Source organism: Mixophyes fleayi, chromosome 2 (genome assembly GCF_038048845.1).
Source record: "Mixophyes fleayi isolate aMixFle1 chromosome 2, aMixFle1.hap1, whole genome shotgun sequence".
NCBI lineage: Eukaryota > Metazoa > Chordata > Amphibia > Anura > Limnodynastidae > Mixophyes > Mixophyes fleayi.
In genome coordinates, this window is record NC_134403.1 from 185,646,684 (window position 1) to 185,666,390 (window position 19,707).

Consider the following 19,707-nt stretch of genomic DNA (forward strand, 5'->3'; position numbering starts at 1 on the left):
ATCTTTTGCCTCAGGTGAAGCAACACCATTTAACAAGAGAAGAAAATAGTTTAACCAAAAGATAGCCATATAGAGCAACCTGTTTTTGGTTAGGGGTTATTTTTACATAACAGAGGACCTGCATCCAATTCTTAAATAAGAAAATATTTCAGACACAAAAAAATAAAAATAAAGCAATACCTTTAATAGCCGAGCTGATAACCATTGCAAGTCTTTGGGATAGAGGTTGAGAAACAACAAAAACCCCAAATACATATGAAAGTGTGGTTTTCTATTTTCTGCAGTGGATTGTATTTCAAAGTAGTCAGAAAAACTGGTTCAGTAGAAAAAAAAACAACTCTTCAGTAGACAAAGGCACATCCCGGAACCGAGAAGAATTTTATGAAAAGCAATCAAAACATGACTGACAGTGTCGCCATCAGATGGTTTTTAATAGGCTGTAACAATAACTGTGCCCATGGCATCTAACTACCAAGAGAGGTTTTTTTCCGAGTTTGCATTGTTGCTTTTTTCTGATCATGGCGTAGGCTGCGGATGGTACTGTTAATTGCGGCCACACATGCTTTCCAGTCATGACCGCATTCCTTCAAATCAAATGTTGGATAATTCATCTGTAGAAAGTCTGGAACAATGAAATAAAATAAACAGACTATATAAACAGCTGTGCCAGTTGCACTTGTATAGCAGTACCCTGTACCCTTGTGAATGTGCATTAAGAAAGACTTAAGCACTGTTCGGTTCTATTTAAAGATACGCAGAAACAACAACACAGTTGTAAAACTAATCATATTGTTAAAATACTTTAAATACATTATGAGATTTCTAATTTTGACAATGAATGTACATATGGCTAAATTCTCATAGAAACATAGGGGTGTTTACATGCAATTAACTTTCAGTAAATCAGAAGAATACAACTGCTAGTTTATAAATTAACAAGTTAGGAAGGATGCGTGTACCGAAACTCTCACTATTTTATGTAATTTAAATATGCACTCTGAAAAGTATCAGTTGCTTTAAGTATGGTTACTGTTCTTTGGACATATTCGGAAGAAAGTTTACAGTTTAGCGTCATAACAGCGGACTCCTATTTTTATCTTAATATCTTGTTTATATTGATCTGAGATTTAATGTTTTCCATTTACATTGGAATTGTATATGTACAACATTGCTTTGGTGTTGTCCAAAACAGATGTCCCAATACAACCAGCAGTTTTGTTTTGCTTTTTTATTATATATTTATTTTGAGTGTGTTTTGCTGATCATTACAAGCCTACTGAACATAAAATGTTAACAAACAGCTCAATCCTATCTGCCTAAAGCACCGATTGGCCAAAACAAGAACCACAAAGTATTTCTGGATGGTTTATTTTCAAGATATAATTTGTGTGAGTGCCGCACAAACAAATAACTGATATTCATGTTGGAATGTGACAACCCAAAAAGTGCCAAAATAGGCTCTGTGGCGAAGGGGTTAATAAGCATTTTGTTTCAAGTCACCATAAAAGTTCAAACCCATAGAACATCACTGCGGACATAAAAGGCAATGGCAGATTTGAAAATACAATAAAAGCTATATATTTCGGGTGGAAGCGTTGACCACCGCTGAGAGAAGATAAGATGCAGGGACTACTATCACTTAGGTAAATGTTAGTTATTTAAGCTGAACAAAGTTTACATTAGTTAAAATGTATATATACATATATATATATATATATATATATATATATATATATATATATATATATATACACACACACACACACATATATACACAAGTTAACGCGTGCATGATACTCATGCATTCTAGTCAAATCAAGCTACTTAAGGTGTTAAAAAGGTTCTTGTCATGCATTTGGGCCTAGCCCAGGCCTCCTCAGGGGAAGAGCGTTATTTCCCGACGCAAGCGCCCTTTTTTAACGTGGTTTTGTCAACATGTCACCACCTCATCATTTTTCTCCATCACCTCATCCTTCATCTTCATCGCCACATCCTTCATCAAGCTACTTAAGGTGGTAAAAACTCCCCACTGTCACCCCCGGCAACCACCAACCACTCCCAACTGTCACTTCTCCTTCAAGAAATATATAGGTCAGTGTATAACTCTGCCCAGCAGGTGGCGCTGCAGCTTGTTTTTTTTTTTTTTCACACACGCCACTAGGCATTTATATAGCAGATACATATACACACACACACACACGCATACATACACACACAAATTGTACATTTCATTTTTATTTTTTTGGCTTATCAGTTCATGTGATTTCAGCCGATTGTTTCAGATTCCGCCTCAATATGGAATATATACCTAATTTTTTTCTGTATTTAATTTCATTTTTAGGCGGAATCTGAAACAATTGTTTGAAATTACACATACAGAAGAATCCAACAAAATTATAAGGACTTGTGATTTTTACCATTGGATGCTTGATTGAACACAAAGAAAGTGATTTTTATTTAGATATAATTTTTGGATGATGGGTGCGCCATGTATTCATATATTTGTTTGGCTATTATTGCATTTAAGTGAAGTGACACTTTTTGGTATATGTGAGGCGTCACCTACTGGTGTGCTTGTACAAGTTTATTATTGTTAAAACCTATCAATGATTTACGGGGGCATATTCAATTAGCTTTCCGGTTCACGGTAACGCCCGTTACCGCGAAAAGTGCGCGTTCTTGCCGGTATTACGGTAACGCATTAACGCGGATTTTCGTACGCAACCCTATGGGCTGTGAACGAAAATCCACGTTATTGCGGTACCGTGTATTAAGTTTCGGGGCTGTTCCGGCGCGATCCCGCGGACCGGAAAGCTAATTGAATATGCCCCACTGTGTCAGACAGGTAAATCTACACACACCTTTTCCACAGACCGTTAAAGCATGCAGCATTCACATAAGCTGTGTCTGCCTCATCAAGTGCATCCTAATGACTTGTGGAAGTCACTGGGGTGAATTTCCTAGGGACATACAAATTAACATAATATGTATATTACAGGGCAGAATTTGTACATGACTTTAAACAAGAATAAACATCTAGAAATTGGAGAATTTACATATTTTCATTTCACAACAAAGTGCAACCATGAAAAATATAGCAATTTAGATGTGAAATTAATATGGTCTAAACAAGAACATTTACAAAAATGGTACTTAAATACTATACTTTGTTTCTAAAGTTCCAGCATAAACAGTGCCACTATACTACTGGGAAGAAAAGCAAATCAATTGGCAGCAAAATGGGAATATAAATGTGAAAGAAAAGGTTGGAGGGCACTGTTCACTAAAGTTTACACTTGTTCATACATAGTTTGATTTTTGTAACCATAAGGTTATTTACGGTTGTGTATTTCCTTTTAACTAATAATATTTAGTTAAATGGACATGTTGGCCCATTCCACAGAGTTGAAAATTCAAAGAGCTGATATATTTTTACAATCCATTTGGCTGTGTAAATTGTACCTCTTAAAGCACCAATCCTGTTGGTGTCTAGAGGCAGGACACCACGTTCCAGGTTCCCATACACATTGCTCTTCACCAGAATATCCTCTGGGAAGAGATGCCTAATCAAATACCGAGCAGAGAGCTCTGGACGAGGCTTTCCTTTGCCTATATATATAACTGAGAATGGTAACTGCACATTCCTCCAAGGTTCACCAAAATGCTCTGAAAAGATAAAAAAAAAAAAAACAGAAATATTACAAAATGAGAAAAAAAAACCCCATTATAATTATCCTTAAAAATAAATACATATAGAAGGGCCCTGTTAGTACTTTTTATATACATGAATAAACATATTATTTTGGATTTTGATGTATTTGAATAATGCAGCCATAGCGGTTATCTTGGTTCATTTGAGGTCTCCTGCCACGCCTAGCGTGCAAGAATGGTTCCGATGGATTGACCTTACAGGCTCATGGATGACATCACCCTATCTGGTCAAAAAAAGGTTACCGAATACGCAGCGATGTGGCTCCGCTGGCTTGAATTTAAAGAGTCTCTATCTTTTCGCTCCCTTAAGGACCATGGATGGCCGTCTGTGGCTGGGGGATTGGCTGGGTAGATATATTAACGGACAGGCAGGAGTCAAACACTTTTGTCTGACATCATGGTACTAGGTATGAGCAGTCCCCTTTCCCTCTTATTCTCCTCCCTCCCTACCCCCTTCCATACCCTCTATTTCCTCTCATTCTTTCTTCTCAGTTGTCTTGTATATTTTGTTTGTTACTATATCCAATGTCATTTATTAGTTGATGGATTATGTTGCTTTGAGTTAATAATGCTTATATATTCAGTCCATCAGATGTATACATGTCTTTATTATACCAATAAAAACAAATTACACACAAAAAAAACAGACAGAGAGGGAGGCAGAAAACAAGTGATAATGTCCACTCTGATCAGTATGGAGAAAATAGATCCACTCTGTTGACTAGTCTATTCTGGTCACCACATAGTGATAGCACAGCACATATCCACATGTATATCATCATCATTTATTTATATAGCGCCACTAATTCCGCATCGCTGTACAGAGAACACATTCACATCAGTCCCTGCCCCATTGGGGCTTACAGTCTAAATTCCCTAACACACACACTGCTCATTTAGGGTACAGTGGGAGGAGTTAATAAGTTATAATGAGGAACCAAAGCTATTATATTAATATCCTGTACCCGGTGGAGCTTATCCCGTTATGTACGGCACCTGCCTGCCACCAGGTTGGAAAGTTCCTGTGTAAATAGCTGTGATTCCCCCTGACAAATCCAGGAGGCTGTTATAACTGGTACAGTTAGTAACTGTAACTAGAAAAACAGCAGAGTCGTCACTTTTACAAATGATTTATTTAAAGTTAGACCTAGAAGACTATCTAGTTAGGAATGTTACCTATAGGATCTGAAGAATGCTGTTTTATTGAGGTTCCCAGCGCCTGAGGTACCGATTCTCTGTTATCCTTCTGTCTGTTTAATGAATTTGTTTTTCCAGAGTTTGTCTTCTGTACGTTATCTTCTGGGACTTCTGCCTCATTGTCCTCCTCTATAGCATCATCAGAGTCTAAACAAATTGAATCTTCAGGAGCTTGAGAAGTAGCTTGGGTAGGATAAATGTTTGCCTTCAGGAAAATAAATAAATTAATAATAAAACAAAACACATGTGATTCTTTTTATCAACACCTAACTTGCAGATTAGACAAATGTACACTGCACAAGAAAATTTCTTAAAAACAAGTGACTAACATATTTGAAAAGAATAAAAATTTAAATGTAATCTGCACTCAGAAATGTTCAGAAAAAAACATCTAATTTTAGCAGACAAAAACTAAATAAATGTAACAAACAAAAACAATAGCTGTAAAGAAAACAAAATGTGATCAATAAACAAATAGAAACAAAACAATACATTATGTCAATCGGGTCCACCATAAACAATAACTCAAAGGGGGGTATTCAATTGTTCCTTCGGGCGCTGCCGGAAACGAGCGCGTTAAAACTATTACCGTTTATACGGTAATATTGCGCGTAATTACCGTTCATACGGTAATTTACTCGCTCAATTTCAGCTCGCTGCTCAGGGAGCTGCGAGCTGAAATTGAGCGAGTAATTACCGTATAAACGGTAATAGTTTTAACGCGCTCGTTCCGGCGGCGCCCGGAGGAACAATTGAATACCCCCCTAAGGAGCGTATTCAATTGTTTGCTGTGACCGCCGAAAAACGAGCGCTCGAAAACTATTACCGTTTATACGGTAATATTGCGCGTAATTACCGTTCATACGGTAATTTACTCGCTCAATTTCAGCTCGCTGCTCAGCTCTCTGCGAGCTGAAATTGAGCGAGTAATTACCGTATAAACGGTAATAGTTTTAACGCGCTCGTTTTTCGGCGGTCACGGCAAACAATTGAATACGCCCCTAAGAGTCCAATGTTAGCACTCTAATCTTCAGGGGAAGAAAATACCCTTGACAATTATAGTTGCTTCAGCTAATGCCATTTATAAAAATATCAGAGACAATAGAACTATTTCAAGAACCAGTAAATGAAAGAGCACCTCACTACAATGTAGCAGTCCGCTGCGCTTTAGTCTACATACTAGTAATGTACTGGAATAAAGGGTTCCCGAGGAGTTAGTGGCCCTTTCTTCACAAGTGGAGATTTAATGCTACTTTGTGTCACAGAGTGATTTACTTTTTATTGTTCCCATTTTACCTGTAAAATTATGGTGAGATAGTTTCAGAAGGTAAAATCCAATAATCCAATATACTTTACGTAAAAACAGGGACAATTGAAGAGCAAATCGTCCATGTGCGGCAACATTTAAAATCCAGTTTTGAAGATAGGGGTACTAACTTCTCAGGAAATCCTTTCTTCCATTGTGCATCGCTGAGAATTGGACTAAGATTAGAGCAACACACTTAAAAAGACAACAAACAAGGTTTTTTGGCTTAAAGTGGTTTTATAAAACTCGTTTTGCTGAACATGACATTTTCCACAGTTAATCCTGCGTGAAAATCACGTAATTTTTTATTATGCACTTGGGTTTCATATTTTTCATTTTACACTCTAAGGGCTAGATTTACTAAACTGCGGGTTTGGAAAAATGGGGATGTTGCCTGTGGGAACCAATCAGATTCTAGCGATCATCTTGTAGAAAGCACTAAATAAATGAAAGCTAGAATCTGATTGGTTGCTATAGGCAACATCCCCACTTTTTCAAACCCGCAGCTTAGTAAATCTAGCCCTAAGTGCTTTCAGTACCAACACCTTTCCCAAGGCTACCTTTCCTATTAACCCAAGCTTAATTTAAATTGTAATGTATTTATTTTCACTTCACATAATATCTACAAATCATATATATTTTCGTTATCTTATAAAGAATATCACCAGCATAAGGCCGCAATGTTTGAGGCATCTTATACCAATTCCCAAATCAATTTTACAATCTCTCAAACCCAACTTTGTGAGCGAGAGCTGTTGTGCTGTATATGCTGAGAGTGATGACAATTGTATGGTAATGGAAATACTACTTTCATTTTTAAGTGAAACATGTTAAAGAGGGTAAAAAAGGAAAACAAATTCTGCTGTAGAATACAGTGCTGCCGACTACAGAATGCTCCAAATCCGTAACTTGAGATGTAGTGTGAAAATAAATATGACAGAGTGTAATGGACAACTTTGGAATGAATTTCTGAGTAAGGCCTAATACTCACTGACAAATTTCTTGTGATGAACTAGCATTTAAATGCTAGAACAAAGCATGTAAACAACCACTAAACACAAGATAGCATAGTTCATTATCAAAATATTTGGAGGGGGTGTTTAGTTCCACTTTAATGCAACAAAATACTCAGATGCTGATGTGTCTTGTAAATGACAAGCATTAGGTGATCTTCATAAGTTTACATTGTATTATAGAGCCTGGTGTGTGACATTTGTGATGGAATACCATAGACACAAATTATGAAATGTTGTCCTATATCAATACACACAAACATTTGTAAAGTCTAAAAATGTAGGATAGTAAACTGGAATATTAGAAATATTACTGAATGAACAGTCTAAGAATGCATTCAACTGGCAACTGTAATGTCAAACAAAAAGGCCTTGTATCAAACACATATTCAAACAAATACAATTTACAACTTACAGTGCTTTTTTTCGTTTCTAAATGTAAACAACGAATCATGGCATTAACATTTGTGGTACAGGTTTTCCAGTCCTTTCCATATTCACTAAGATCACATTCAGGGAATACAGATGCCAAGAACTCTAGAAAACAAAATCAAGCATTAATCACAGCTACATAAGCTTAAACTTATGTTTTCAGATGATAATTTCTCCATGCTTATCCTTTTGGACCTGGAGCTCTTGACACAGTACAAGGGCATGCATCTACAGTACAAGGGCATGCATCTACAGTACAAGGGCATGCATCTACAGTACACGGGCATGCATCTACAGTACACGGGCATGCATCTACAGTACAAGGGCATGCATCTACAGTACAAGGGCATGCATCTTGTACTGCATGCCCTTCACTTCCCTGACATTTCCAATATATCTTCTCTTAGTTCACCTATTATCTCTAAAACCAATCCATCACCATCTCTACCTCCTTTCTAAACGGGTGCCTCAAGGCTCTGTCCTCAACCCCTGTGACCTAGGACTACTATGTTTATACTACAGCCATGTACGAAACTGCAGAACTTTGTGGTGCCCTTCAAATAAAAGCCAATAATAATACTAAAAAAGTAGAACATTATATTTGTTATGGATATATACAGTCATGGGCAAAACTATTGGCACTCTTGCCCTTTTTTCTAATATTCCTCTAAACATAAGTTGAAATTAACAACAGTAACTAGTCTTCACAATTCTTACTGTTAATATAAAATTGTTTTTTTTTTTAATGAAAATAAATGGCACTGACAAAATGATTGACACCCTAGACATAACACTTGGTAACACAAACCAAACTGCAATAATAATAACTGCAATCAACAGCTTCCTATAGCCATAATATGGCACCTCTCTATTGGCAGTTTGGTCCACTCTTCCTGTGCAACAGGTGTTCTATGGGATTTAGATCTGGACTCACTGCTGGCCACAGAATAGTTCCGCATCTTGTCTTGAACCACTCCTGGGTGTTTTTTGAAGTGTGCTTGGGGTCATTTTCCTGCTGGAAGACCCATGACCTTCGATGGAGAAGCAGCATTCTGACACTGGGTTAAACATTGCAATTCAAAATGGCCTGATAATCTGTCCAGATTTCATGTTGCTATGCACACGCTCAAAGCACGCAGTGACAGATACAGTACCCCAACCCCAAAACATCAATGAACCTCCTCCATGTTTAACTTTAAGGAAGTTATTATTTTTTCTTAGAAAGATTAATATTAAGCTCTGTAAACATAGGGATGATGTGCTTTGCCAAAAAACTCTAATTTGGTCGCATCTGCTCATAGGACATTCTCCTAGAAGGAATTTGGCTTGTTCAGGTGTGTTTTGACAAGCTCCAGTAGGGTTTTCTTATGTCTCTCTTTAAGCAGTGGGGCAGTCATGGGCTTTCTACCATATAACCTCCTTTCATTCAGTTAACAACAGATAGTGGAGCTGAAACTGTTGTTCCTTGTTTCTGAAGGGGAGCTTGAATCTGTTGAGCAGTTAATTGAGGTGCTTTCTCCACCATTCGGACAATCCAGCGCTGCAATCTTTGATAAGGTTTTCTCTTGCGGTCACATTCAGGGAGGTTGACTAAAGTGCCTTGGGCCTTAAGATTCCTATCAACATTACGTACGTGGAAATGGAAACATCAAGGTCTACATGCTTAGCTACAATCATCTGTCTGACCTCCTCAGACAATTATTTGGTTTTCTTTCATTTCTCCATGCGGATTGCAGTACACACAGTAACACAAATCAGGAGAATGTGTCCTTTTCTCTGTTCAAGCTCATTTCAGTATTTTTTTTTTTATAATTCCGACACCTGCTACTCACCACAGGTCAGTTCAGTTGCAAAGTGAAGGAGAATCACCTGTTTAAAATCTAATAATTTCTGACTACGGTACTTCTACAAAGGTGCCAATAATTTTGCCCAGTCCATTTATGGATTTCCGTGTGGAATAAGCTAATATTATTCAGAAACACATCAATTTAAATTAAATCTGAAGGTTTTTTATTGGTATCATTTTATAGACATTGTCATAATCTGATGTTATAGGGAATGTAATAATGTTTGCAATGTTCTATGTGACATCATTATGTTATTTCCTATATGATTGTAAGATGTACATAAACAAAAAAAGCAGGGAAGGATAATGAGGTGCACTGGAGCTCATTGAGATAACTATAATGATTAGTGTGGAATCAGATAAAATTTAAATATAACTTTTATTGATAATTAAAAGCAGCGAGATATACTACAATATCCTTTATAAAAACAGTGTGTATTAAAAACTAGCTGGATGCACTCATTGCCATATATAGATATAATGGATATTGCATAGGTAAACAAGATGGCTCAAGATAATTAGTGTGGAGTAAGACAACTCCTCAAATTCATCCAAATGGATAACCTCATTAATGACTGCTATGTGTCAGCAGCTAGTATAGAGCAGCGGAGAAAAGAGCCATGCTAATCGCTGCAACACGATATAGCCCAAGACTAAAACATATTACGGGAGGTGTACTGCTAACTACCAAAGTATAGCTCCACTAACTCTGGGTTTATTGAGCAAATCTGGCCATGCAAAAAAATACCCCTACTATAATAAACAGAATGGCTGAAATATCCAGCGAGACGCCGACGCGCGTTTCGCTGAGTGTGCTTAGTCTTGGCAAGATGACCATAAAATTCTAGATGGTGGGGACAGTTGAGGCTGCAGGCAGTTCAATTACTGTGGGTTCTTTTTTGTTTAGAATAGAACCATTGGTGTTTTTCACAAAGCTTTTCTCAATTAATTTCCTGTTTTTTCCTCAAATTGAAAGCACAGCAAAATGTAACAAGATCATTTAATATCCAAATGTTCATACTGAAACCACACTTAGGGCCCGATTCATTAAGGAATGTAAATGCCAATACATGCCCTATTTTGCATAAGCTTGCACTGTTCAAAAAAAGAATACACACCAGTGAACGCAAGTACATCCTAGTCATCTTCTAACATAAAGGATACTTGCTACAGCCTACAATTTCATGGATGGAATGGGGGAGGGAAGTGTGCATGTAGTCAATGTACTTAGAGTGTGCCAAGATTTAGCACACGCACATCTGTCCGATTTAAGCTTTGGGCTTCTCTCAGGAAAGTGGTTATCAGCTGTAGCGCTTGCACCAGCTACAGGTCAGGTGTAAGTGCCGACTGATACTGATGACGGTCACGAATGTATGCCAAAACACGTGTTTGCAATCAGGAGCAACTGTAAAAATGCATTTTATGTACAATAGATATTGATAACATTATAATAAATGTATTCCATGGAAAAAATGAAAAGGGGAAAAAAACCCTTTCATTAATGACTATAATGTTCGCAGGCGGTAATGTATTTAATAAAAAAAATTTAAATCTGTGCATTCTGATGAGATACCTAGATGGGGTAACTAGGCCTGTATTTAACAAGAGTCGTTTCTTCAGATCCACTTGTAGATGAACACAGACAGGCGTATGCCAGAAATACGTGCATTTAAAAAAAAACAAAAAAAAAACGCACTTTACGTTCCTTTATTTTGTGCTTTGATGAATCAGGCCCATACCATAAATAATCATTACAACTAGAAATTGTATACATTCTTATATCCCTGTGTAACACTATATACGAAAGGGAGTAGTTTGGCCAATTTCACATATGTTTAAACCAGAGGTAATCAGTCAGTAAAAGTTGGATACCATGACCAAGACCTACCTCATGGAATCAATAATAAGTATAAAAAAGAGAGTTACTTCTTCTACTAATTACAGTCTGTCCAGGCACTGAAAAGTGCAAGGGCTTTTGTAGTCAGCCTGATGTTGGTAGCGGCTAAGGAAATAAGGGGCACCCCATGTCTGTTACACAGACATGGGGTGCACAAAACTCCCGACCCATTACCCAGCATCCCATATACTAGCTACACTGGACTGGTATACCATGATTTTTGAGAGAGCAACATTATCTGTCAAATTAATTCACAGTAACCAGCCGCAACAACTGGACTACTGGGCTGTCTGCTTTTTGGAGGGGGGAACAAAAAAAAATCCAACAAGTCCTAGTGCTGAAAAGCACAGGGACTCTTTCTTGCCACCATGTCAAAAGGTTATGTGAACTTTTCATGTCCAATGACATTTTAGTGGTAAAGGTCTATACATATATGCCTGATATGTGTATATGGTAGTCTGTATATATGTGATATTATATATCTGATGATATTATATATCTGAGTGGATACAAATATATAAAAATAAAAAAAATTATTTATGTCTAAAACGTTGGTGCATCTAAACTCAGATGGTTCAAATAAAGGATTTAAATATCATATCTGATCTGCCTTTGAATAATTTTATTCACCTTTTATTATCTATAAACACACTTGGTTACATGCCTTCTTGAGTGTCTCACGTGAATACAGTCACTGAAAATAGTTACACATTTAGGCATGTACATATATAATTTATTTTGTTTTGCTATTTATTCTTCTTTGTTACATTATGAAAGTGAGACAAGTGGAGAATATATACAGACCAAAACATTGTTCTGTTAAATAACCAACATAATTGTTGTTCATCCAATGAATATGGCTAGAGCCACACAGGCTCTTGGTGAGCTTCCATATTGTACTCAGCATTTGTACACTCAGTGTAAACGCTGACATCCTAACACACTAAAATCAATAAACTCTATGAACACCCTGGGTAGTATTCATAGAGCGTACTCACACTTGTGAATTTGGCTTTCACACTGTCTGTTATATATGGCATATAGAGCAAACAAATGCACAGTTTATTGTGCAGCTACACAAAGCTGCACATGCACCACTCACCTGACGCTTCATACAATAATTTTTATGCTTGACAAGTCTCAAAAAACAATTAGCCAAGACACACAATTGAGGCATGAAAGTGTTTTGGGAATTTTCTTTTAATTATTATGGGCATATCTTACTCAAGTTATTAAAGAACCCTACATTTATTCTTTTTTTTACTGCATCTAAGTCAATCCTTTGAAACAAGTTCTTTAAACTCTGACATAGCAAACCAGGAATTATTTATATCTTTCATACCTCGTATAGCTGAAACTTTGTTCACATCAAGCGCCATAAATCCTTGCACGTTCTTTCCTGTAGTACTAGCCAATAACGCCTCTTTAGGGAACAAGGCACGAACCAAGTAACGGGCGGCATACTTGGGCTGCGTCTTCTGTCTTGCTTTTACCAAAATGCTTCCTGGAATTCTAATATTCCTACTTGGGTCTCCAAGAAACTCTATGATTCAGGAACATTAAACAAAATAGCATTATTTGTAACACATTACATTAAAGAAAAATAATAGGACTTCAAATGCTGGCAAATAATGACCCAAAGAACTAAACAGTAATCTTGTTTCATTTTCTATGAAGCAAATAGACTGAATCATGTGCTATTAGAATCTTCCAAATCCTTTAGGCTCTTATTTGAATTTGTGGGAAAGGAACAGGTGGCAATTTACTTAACTTGGTGGCCTTGGGCTTAAAAAAAACAAAACAAAAAAAACCCATAACAATATACTGTGCACAACACTAGTTGACTGTCAAGCTATTTTAATATGTAAATAACAAGTATTGGGGGTGAATCTATACTGGAAACATATCGGGTGGGTCAGGCAATACACCTTGCCCTTACTATTGTTGACATGACAAGTTTACAGATATGCTTTGCCCATTTTTTCCTGTCCTTTTCATATGCATTAATACATTTGCAACACCTCAGGGGTACAATGTAGGCAATAGGTGCTCTGATTTTGGAATATGGGGATGTAGAACAGCTGATTTAATACATTTAAGATGACAACTAATATGGCTACACTTCTTTCATGTGACACGAGGGGGATTAGAGATGAATCCAAGAGACATATTGCCTTTCACTTTTTGAATAGATCGGCACCATCTATACTCTGTTTACAGGAAATACACCTGGAGAGGATAGAAGTAATCTTAAGCAGTCCTGCATACGCTTAATGTACCACTCTTTATACTTCAAGTGACTAGCTTAATTAAGAGGTCCTTTTCATATAAAATATCTCGGGTGAATGCAGAATCTAAGAACGATTTGTATTTCTCCAAGGATCGAGTCACAATAACCCAATGATCATATGTGCTGTTTATATACCTCCCCTGTTCCACTGCCAGATACTTTGCTCATGTCTGACATTCGTGGAAGAAGCCACATATGTTTTAATTATCTGTGCCTGTGACGATAATGCAATTACAGACCCCTCGCTAGACAGGCTTTCAACCCCTATATAAACAATATCGAACGCCCTCATATCCCTCATGACAAACCTACAAATCAAAGTTGTTTGGAGAGATAGAAACTTAAACTTGAGGACAACCTGAATATTATTAATCAAACCACCAATAATTCTCACGCACTGACCTAAGTCTAGACTCTATGGACCCCTACATCCACTTTATTCTGGACCACTCTCCCCTACAGATTAAACTGGATCTCCAAGTCTCCCACAGCCTGCAGTAAGAATTTGAGATGTAAATCAGTTTTGACTATATGTCTAAGATTTCTAAAGCCATTAAGTCCAAATGGGCACAGCTCTCGACCAGTAGCCCTTCATGTTAAAGCTATTCCTAGCAGCACTGCTCCCGTTCAAACATGATTGAAAGGAACACAGCCCAGTTCATCTGAAAAATATTGCCTGTGCTTATGAATGTAGTAACTATATCATCTCATAATGACTGATGGTAATAGCACTTTAGCATGCTGCATTTGTGATTCGTAAATCCCAGACCCTCCAGAAGACTAGCCCACCAGTAACATATTATGGAAGATTTTTTTTTATATTACAACACCCCAGCAACCATACTCGTTCCTAGCAGTTACTATTTCAATTAGAAGTTTGGTATCGGACTGTTGGAAAGGAGCAACACACACTGAAATACAGGTAATTATTGGGATCCAACAATAAAATGGAGCACTTTACCTGCTTACCAACGGTTTAGCAGTATGGACATTTAATAGAATAGACACCCCATTTAGGTTAATAATTCTACAATGAAGCATGTGCAACTCACCATATATAGGAACAGGTTGAACTGAAGATGAAGGCAGTTCTTCACTGGTAATGATATTTCTTTGCACAGGTACACATGGCACCAAGACTGTCTCAATTTCCTTAATGTTTTCTCCTGCCGTTTTTGAACACATTGATGAAGTTGCCAAGGATGCACTGATGATCGGTGGTGAAGCACAAGTGCTTTCAGGCAATGTCTCAATCTTTAAATCTTTGTGGTCTTCGTCTGTGACAGTAATGATGGACTGCAAGGAATGGGTAGATACAATGGTTGGCAGAGGTGGACTTAATCTATGAAGAGTCTGATGAGGTTCTCTTGGAAGTGGTATTGAAGGAACAGGCTTAAATGCTGCAGTGCCTTGGTGGTGGCGGTTTCTCCCCTCTTCAGGTTTTAATGCATGGTTTTGAGCACTTCGCCGAAGCTGTGGGATCTGTGAGCTTGGAACTCTTTGGTTTAGTTTCTGTAATCTCATTTTCCCTTGAGCTAAGGGATTATTACTTCTGTTGGCAGGTAGGCTAACTGGCCTCTGCATATATAAGAAAAAAAAAAAAAAAGTTTTCATAAAAAAAAATGTAATAAATGTTTTCTAGTGCTGATTAATAGTGCACCTAATATGGGTTACAAATGGAGAGATTGGTAATAGAAATATAGGTTGGTCATGAACAAGAAATGTTAAAAACAGGTATTCACAAAAAACCCGTTATACCAGTTACAAATAAATTTAGATGGGAGCTATAATTGTTTTCCTCTAAAGGTCAAAATTATTATACTTGATATACTCTTAATATCAAATATTGTTGTTCATTAAATTAAGGGCTGATGAAGTGTTATGCAGAAAACAAGAGGAAAGTACTCTTTACAAGAAAAAAAAAAAGAACAAGGAAAACAAGCGTATTTAAGCCCATATGCACAACTTTATGCACCTCGAGATGGTTCTGTATCAGCAGCATATGTTTCTGGTTTATGATAAGTCCTCGTCATCAGTGAGTATTAGCAGGTGCAAAAAATATGCCTCCTAACAGATATAAATGTGATTTTCGGTGGGTCTGTTAAAACTGAATTTGTTTGCACGCCTTTACTGTATTCGTCCATTGTTAGAACAACCTCCTCTGGTGATTCACGCCAGACACGCTACACAAAATAGCATCTAAACCCAATATGTATCATTTGATTTACAACAATATTTATCTAAAGAGTATATCAAGTATATTCAGTTTGACCTTTAGAGGACAACAATTATAGCTCCCATCTAAATTTATTCTCAACTGGTATAACAAGGTCTTTGTGTATCCAGTTTTTTTTACATTTTTTCTTCACAATTAACCTATATTTCTATCACTAAACAATTTTTTTAACCCATACTTTACCATAATGAGAGGTGTGGTAAATTTTAATTAAAATGAATCAAATTTATGGGTTTTAATGGGGTATATCAGTGGACCTGAGTGTCCCAGTAATTACATTCTGAGCTATGTAACTCTACCTCACATAAGTGTTTGGAGAGCTCCACCTCTAGAAAATTAAATGATGATCTAAAGTAATTAATCAACATAGAGGGTATGATTCACTGTTGAAGTTCATTCTTGCAAGCTGACTGAGTACAACTGCATTCATTAGTGTGCGGGCATACAAATGGGAACATGTAATGTTTTAAATCGTTTTATTAATAAAGCATAAACATATACTCCATTGTATTTTGTAGCTTGTGCAGGGAAACACAAACATTTTAGAAAAATTGAGGTTCCCTCATGATAACTTATATAAGGTTGTTTGAAATATCACTTGTAGGCTTCAAGAAAACGTAACATTGTGACTCACAGGTTTGAAGTGTGGTTTCATCCGGGCATGATGCATCTCTGAAACCTTCCTCTGGAGTAAATCCATCTTCTTATCCAGTTTCTGGACTATGTCATACATTGCCTACAATGTGAAAGTGTTACTAGTAGTCATTTACATTTGCAGTGTAACACGCCAGTCTGTTATTTTAATTAAACACCCAAAACAACACATTTTAGCAATGATGTTTATGAAGTCAGTAACCATCATGGTGGTGAATCACAACTATTTTCTTATCCTTACAATAGGTTCTATATAGCTTCTACCCACTCCATTTTTATCACTGGCTGTGAAGTCACACTGACATGGCACAACTCCAACATAAAACATGGTTTTAACAAGAGAATAACTTACAGAAATGCACGCAGCAAGCATAGTATGCACACCCAAAACTCTACAAAGAGCACAAATTATTTAATCACTTGCTGACTGAACAACATATGTAGTCAGAGGCACATTGGACTTTTAACCATGCACAACCATTTATAAACTCAGATGACCAAAGACATCACTAGTCCCAACTGTCAATAACAGCTGGGGTCAATCCCCATTTCAGTTACCACATACAGTGGGAAAAACATGTGGAATCTGGGAAACCCACTTATTCAGGCATGTTATTTTACTAATAACAAATTGTGTGCATCCATCACCTGTCTGCCGTTGCCTGTCTTTCACATTAATGTCCCTGCTAATTTCATTGTTCATTTAACAAACATACAACGCTCAGAGAATGCAGCGCAGCAGAGTCCTGCATCAGGCCTCTCCTGTGCATGGTTTCCATTTACCGGTAAAAAAAAAAGAAGCTTTTGAACCGTTAATTGTAATGACATTTTAAAAAAATTGACCACCACCACCTGCTGTGCTTCCTGCACTTAAGGAGGGAGGAGAGGCCTCGCACTCCTGTGCTCTCTAGAAGCTCTCCCTGCCTTTTTCTGCTCCACCTGAGCTTACTCGCTCTCCCTCAGCATCACCAGCAGTGAATGGTATTGGGCAGTAGTAGTAAAAGTGGGAGACTGGCAGCAGTGTCTGGAGTAGCAGCAAATGGGCATCAGTAGCAGAGGCACACATTCTCAGACCACAAGGGGGCTTGACAAATGGTAACATGTCTCTGCAGTGTTCTGTTTCTGGGGTGCTCAGCTCCCTTGTACATACAAGGGAGCTGAGCACCCCAGAAAGAGAGATCCCTGCTGGAGACTACAGACATAGTAGGTCAGCTCTCACTACTATGTCTATGTTTCCCCCCACCCCATCAACAATGTAAAATAGGATGTATAATACATATTTTGTGCTCCATAAAAAAACATATATAGGGTATGTCTATTTTGCAGAAGTTAATTGTGGATAGATTACTATAATTCCAAATGTGAATTGCTTGGCAGAGGTAGACCGACTGATGCAATGGCACTGAGTGAGACACTACTGGAAACAGGTCTGGTCACCCAAGGGGGCTGGGTAATAGCAAGCCGAGCACCCCAGGGAGATAGGTCAGGGGAGGAGACAACAAAAGACACACAGTTCTCCTTACTAGGACAAATTATATATTTGTTGCTTTGTGTACTGTTCACTGGGATGGAATTAGACAAATTGTCATTGACAATATGTCTATGTTGTGCCCCTCCACCAATCAACAGTACACAGTCTAACAAATCATCATTCCCTTATGTTGTGTAAATCTTAACCAGCAAAGTTTTTACAAGAACCCTAAATTAAGTAATTTAGGATTAGAAGGGCATTTTTAGTGTAACCTTACTCAATAAAGCAGCAACATTTTACAAGGTTCATAAAACACAATGGATATTTATAAGGAGGAGGAGTACATTCTATTTGAGGATGAAAATCACACTAATGAAGACAATGAGGATACGCTTCCCTGACCAAATAAATTAAATAAACTGTCTTTGTACTGTTCTCAAAAGTTCTGTGACTCATGGCAAAAAGACAATGATATTAAAGATTGGTTGGTTAAAAATATAATAATTTGCCAGACTGTAATGCTTGCAAAAAAAATAAAATAAAATGAATACTAGTGGCAAATCTGTAATTTAGAGTGTTTTAGTTGAACAATCTAGGCCTTTGTTAAAAGTAGAAGCATTTATTAAATTTATTTAAAGTGTACATAAGGGGAGGGGAGGACACAGGAGGGGTTGGAGTGTTTTAAAGCACCTATTTTGATTGGGAATATTCAGACTTTTTGAGTTGGATACCAGGAAATCCAGAATTTTAAAGTAGAAACACTTCTCTTCTGTCTGCTAACACTACACTATCCTTGTAAACTGGATCTAGTAAAAGAAGGTCTATTACACTTGGTTTACATTAACAATGTTAGTGTAAATGGGGAGATCAAGCTAGTCAGGGTCTCCCCCAAATTAAAACATAACTAATTAAAAAACAAAAAGAGACGTATAGATGAAGCAAAATTCTCTTCTTAGACTTACAAAGCAAGTGAAGATGGTGCACCGGATCAGGCAGCACTAATCCTATCTACTCCACAGTGTTTCTATATGCTTGGAGCAAGGTTTTGGTGGGTGGCTAATGTGCAGACTTTATATTTGCAATGACAGTAAAAAATATAAGCTACACGGAAGCCAAGATTTGCTCACAGAAATCCCCTCCTTGCTGAAAGAATTCTTGATCAGGAAAAACTGAATTTTCATATTTAGTTGACCGTCAGATAATTGTAATGTTTACTGATACATAAAATTAACATTTTAATTTGAGAGAAGGCAAACTTAAACTTAAGTAAACTACAAATTAAAATAATCAACAACATGTGTAGTAACAAGCTTACAAAATACTGAAGGTAATACAAAGGTATTGAATCTTTTATCCAGAAACCCATTATTCAGAAAGTCCACAAAAAAGAGAAAAGGGAAACGATTGATACTTTTTGACAAGTTTGTCATACACACAGATATGATCACAAATTGTTTATTTCTACAATAATTATGCTAAACACTTACAGAGAAGAATGACAGAGCGGCGTGCGGAAACACAATGGCATTTTTAGATGTAATATAATTTAGGCGCTGTGCTCTAAATTACAGAAAAACTCATTATCCCAATTGTAAAGCGCTACAGAATATGTTGGCGCTATATAAATAATAGATGATGATTATGATGATTATCT

The 19,707-nt window shown here is 37.1% G+C and overlaps 1 protein-coding gene across 2 annotated transcripts in view; it reads right to left on the minus strand.

Moving 5' to 3' along the window:
• Window positions 1-412: 412 nt before the first annotated feature.
• The window catches only part of BEND2 (BEN domain containing 2), a 28,036-nt gene continuing 8,741 nt past the window's right edge, over window positions 413-19,707 (minus strand). For both annotated transcript variants that reach the window (XM_075195085.1, XM_075195084.1), the window contains exons 5-11: window positions 16,563-16,664; window positions 14,745-15,270; window positions 12,745-12,945; window positions 7,643-7,764; window positions 4,888-5,113; window positions 3,463-3,666; window positions 413-622 (exon numbers count right to left, since the gene is read on the minus strand). In XM_075195085.1, the coding sequence (XP_075051186.1) occupies window positions 465-622; window positions 3,463-3,666; window positions 4,888-5,113; window positions 7,643-7,764; window positions 12,745-12,945; window positions 14,745-15,270; window positions 16,563-16,664 (1,539 nt within the window). In that variant the 3' untranslated portion in view covers window positions 413-464. The remainder of the gene's footprint in view (window positions 623-3,462; window positions 3,667-4,887; window positions 5,114-7,642; window positions 7,765-12,744; window positions 12,946-14,744; window positions 15,271-16,562; window positions 16,665-19,707) is intronic.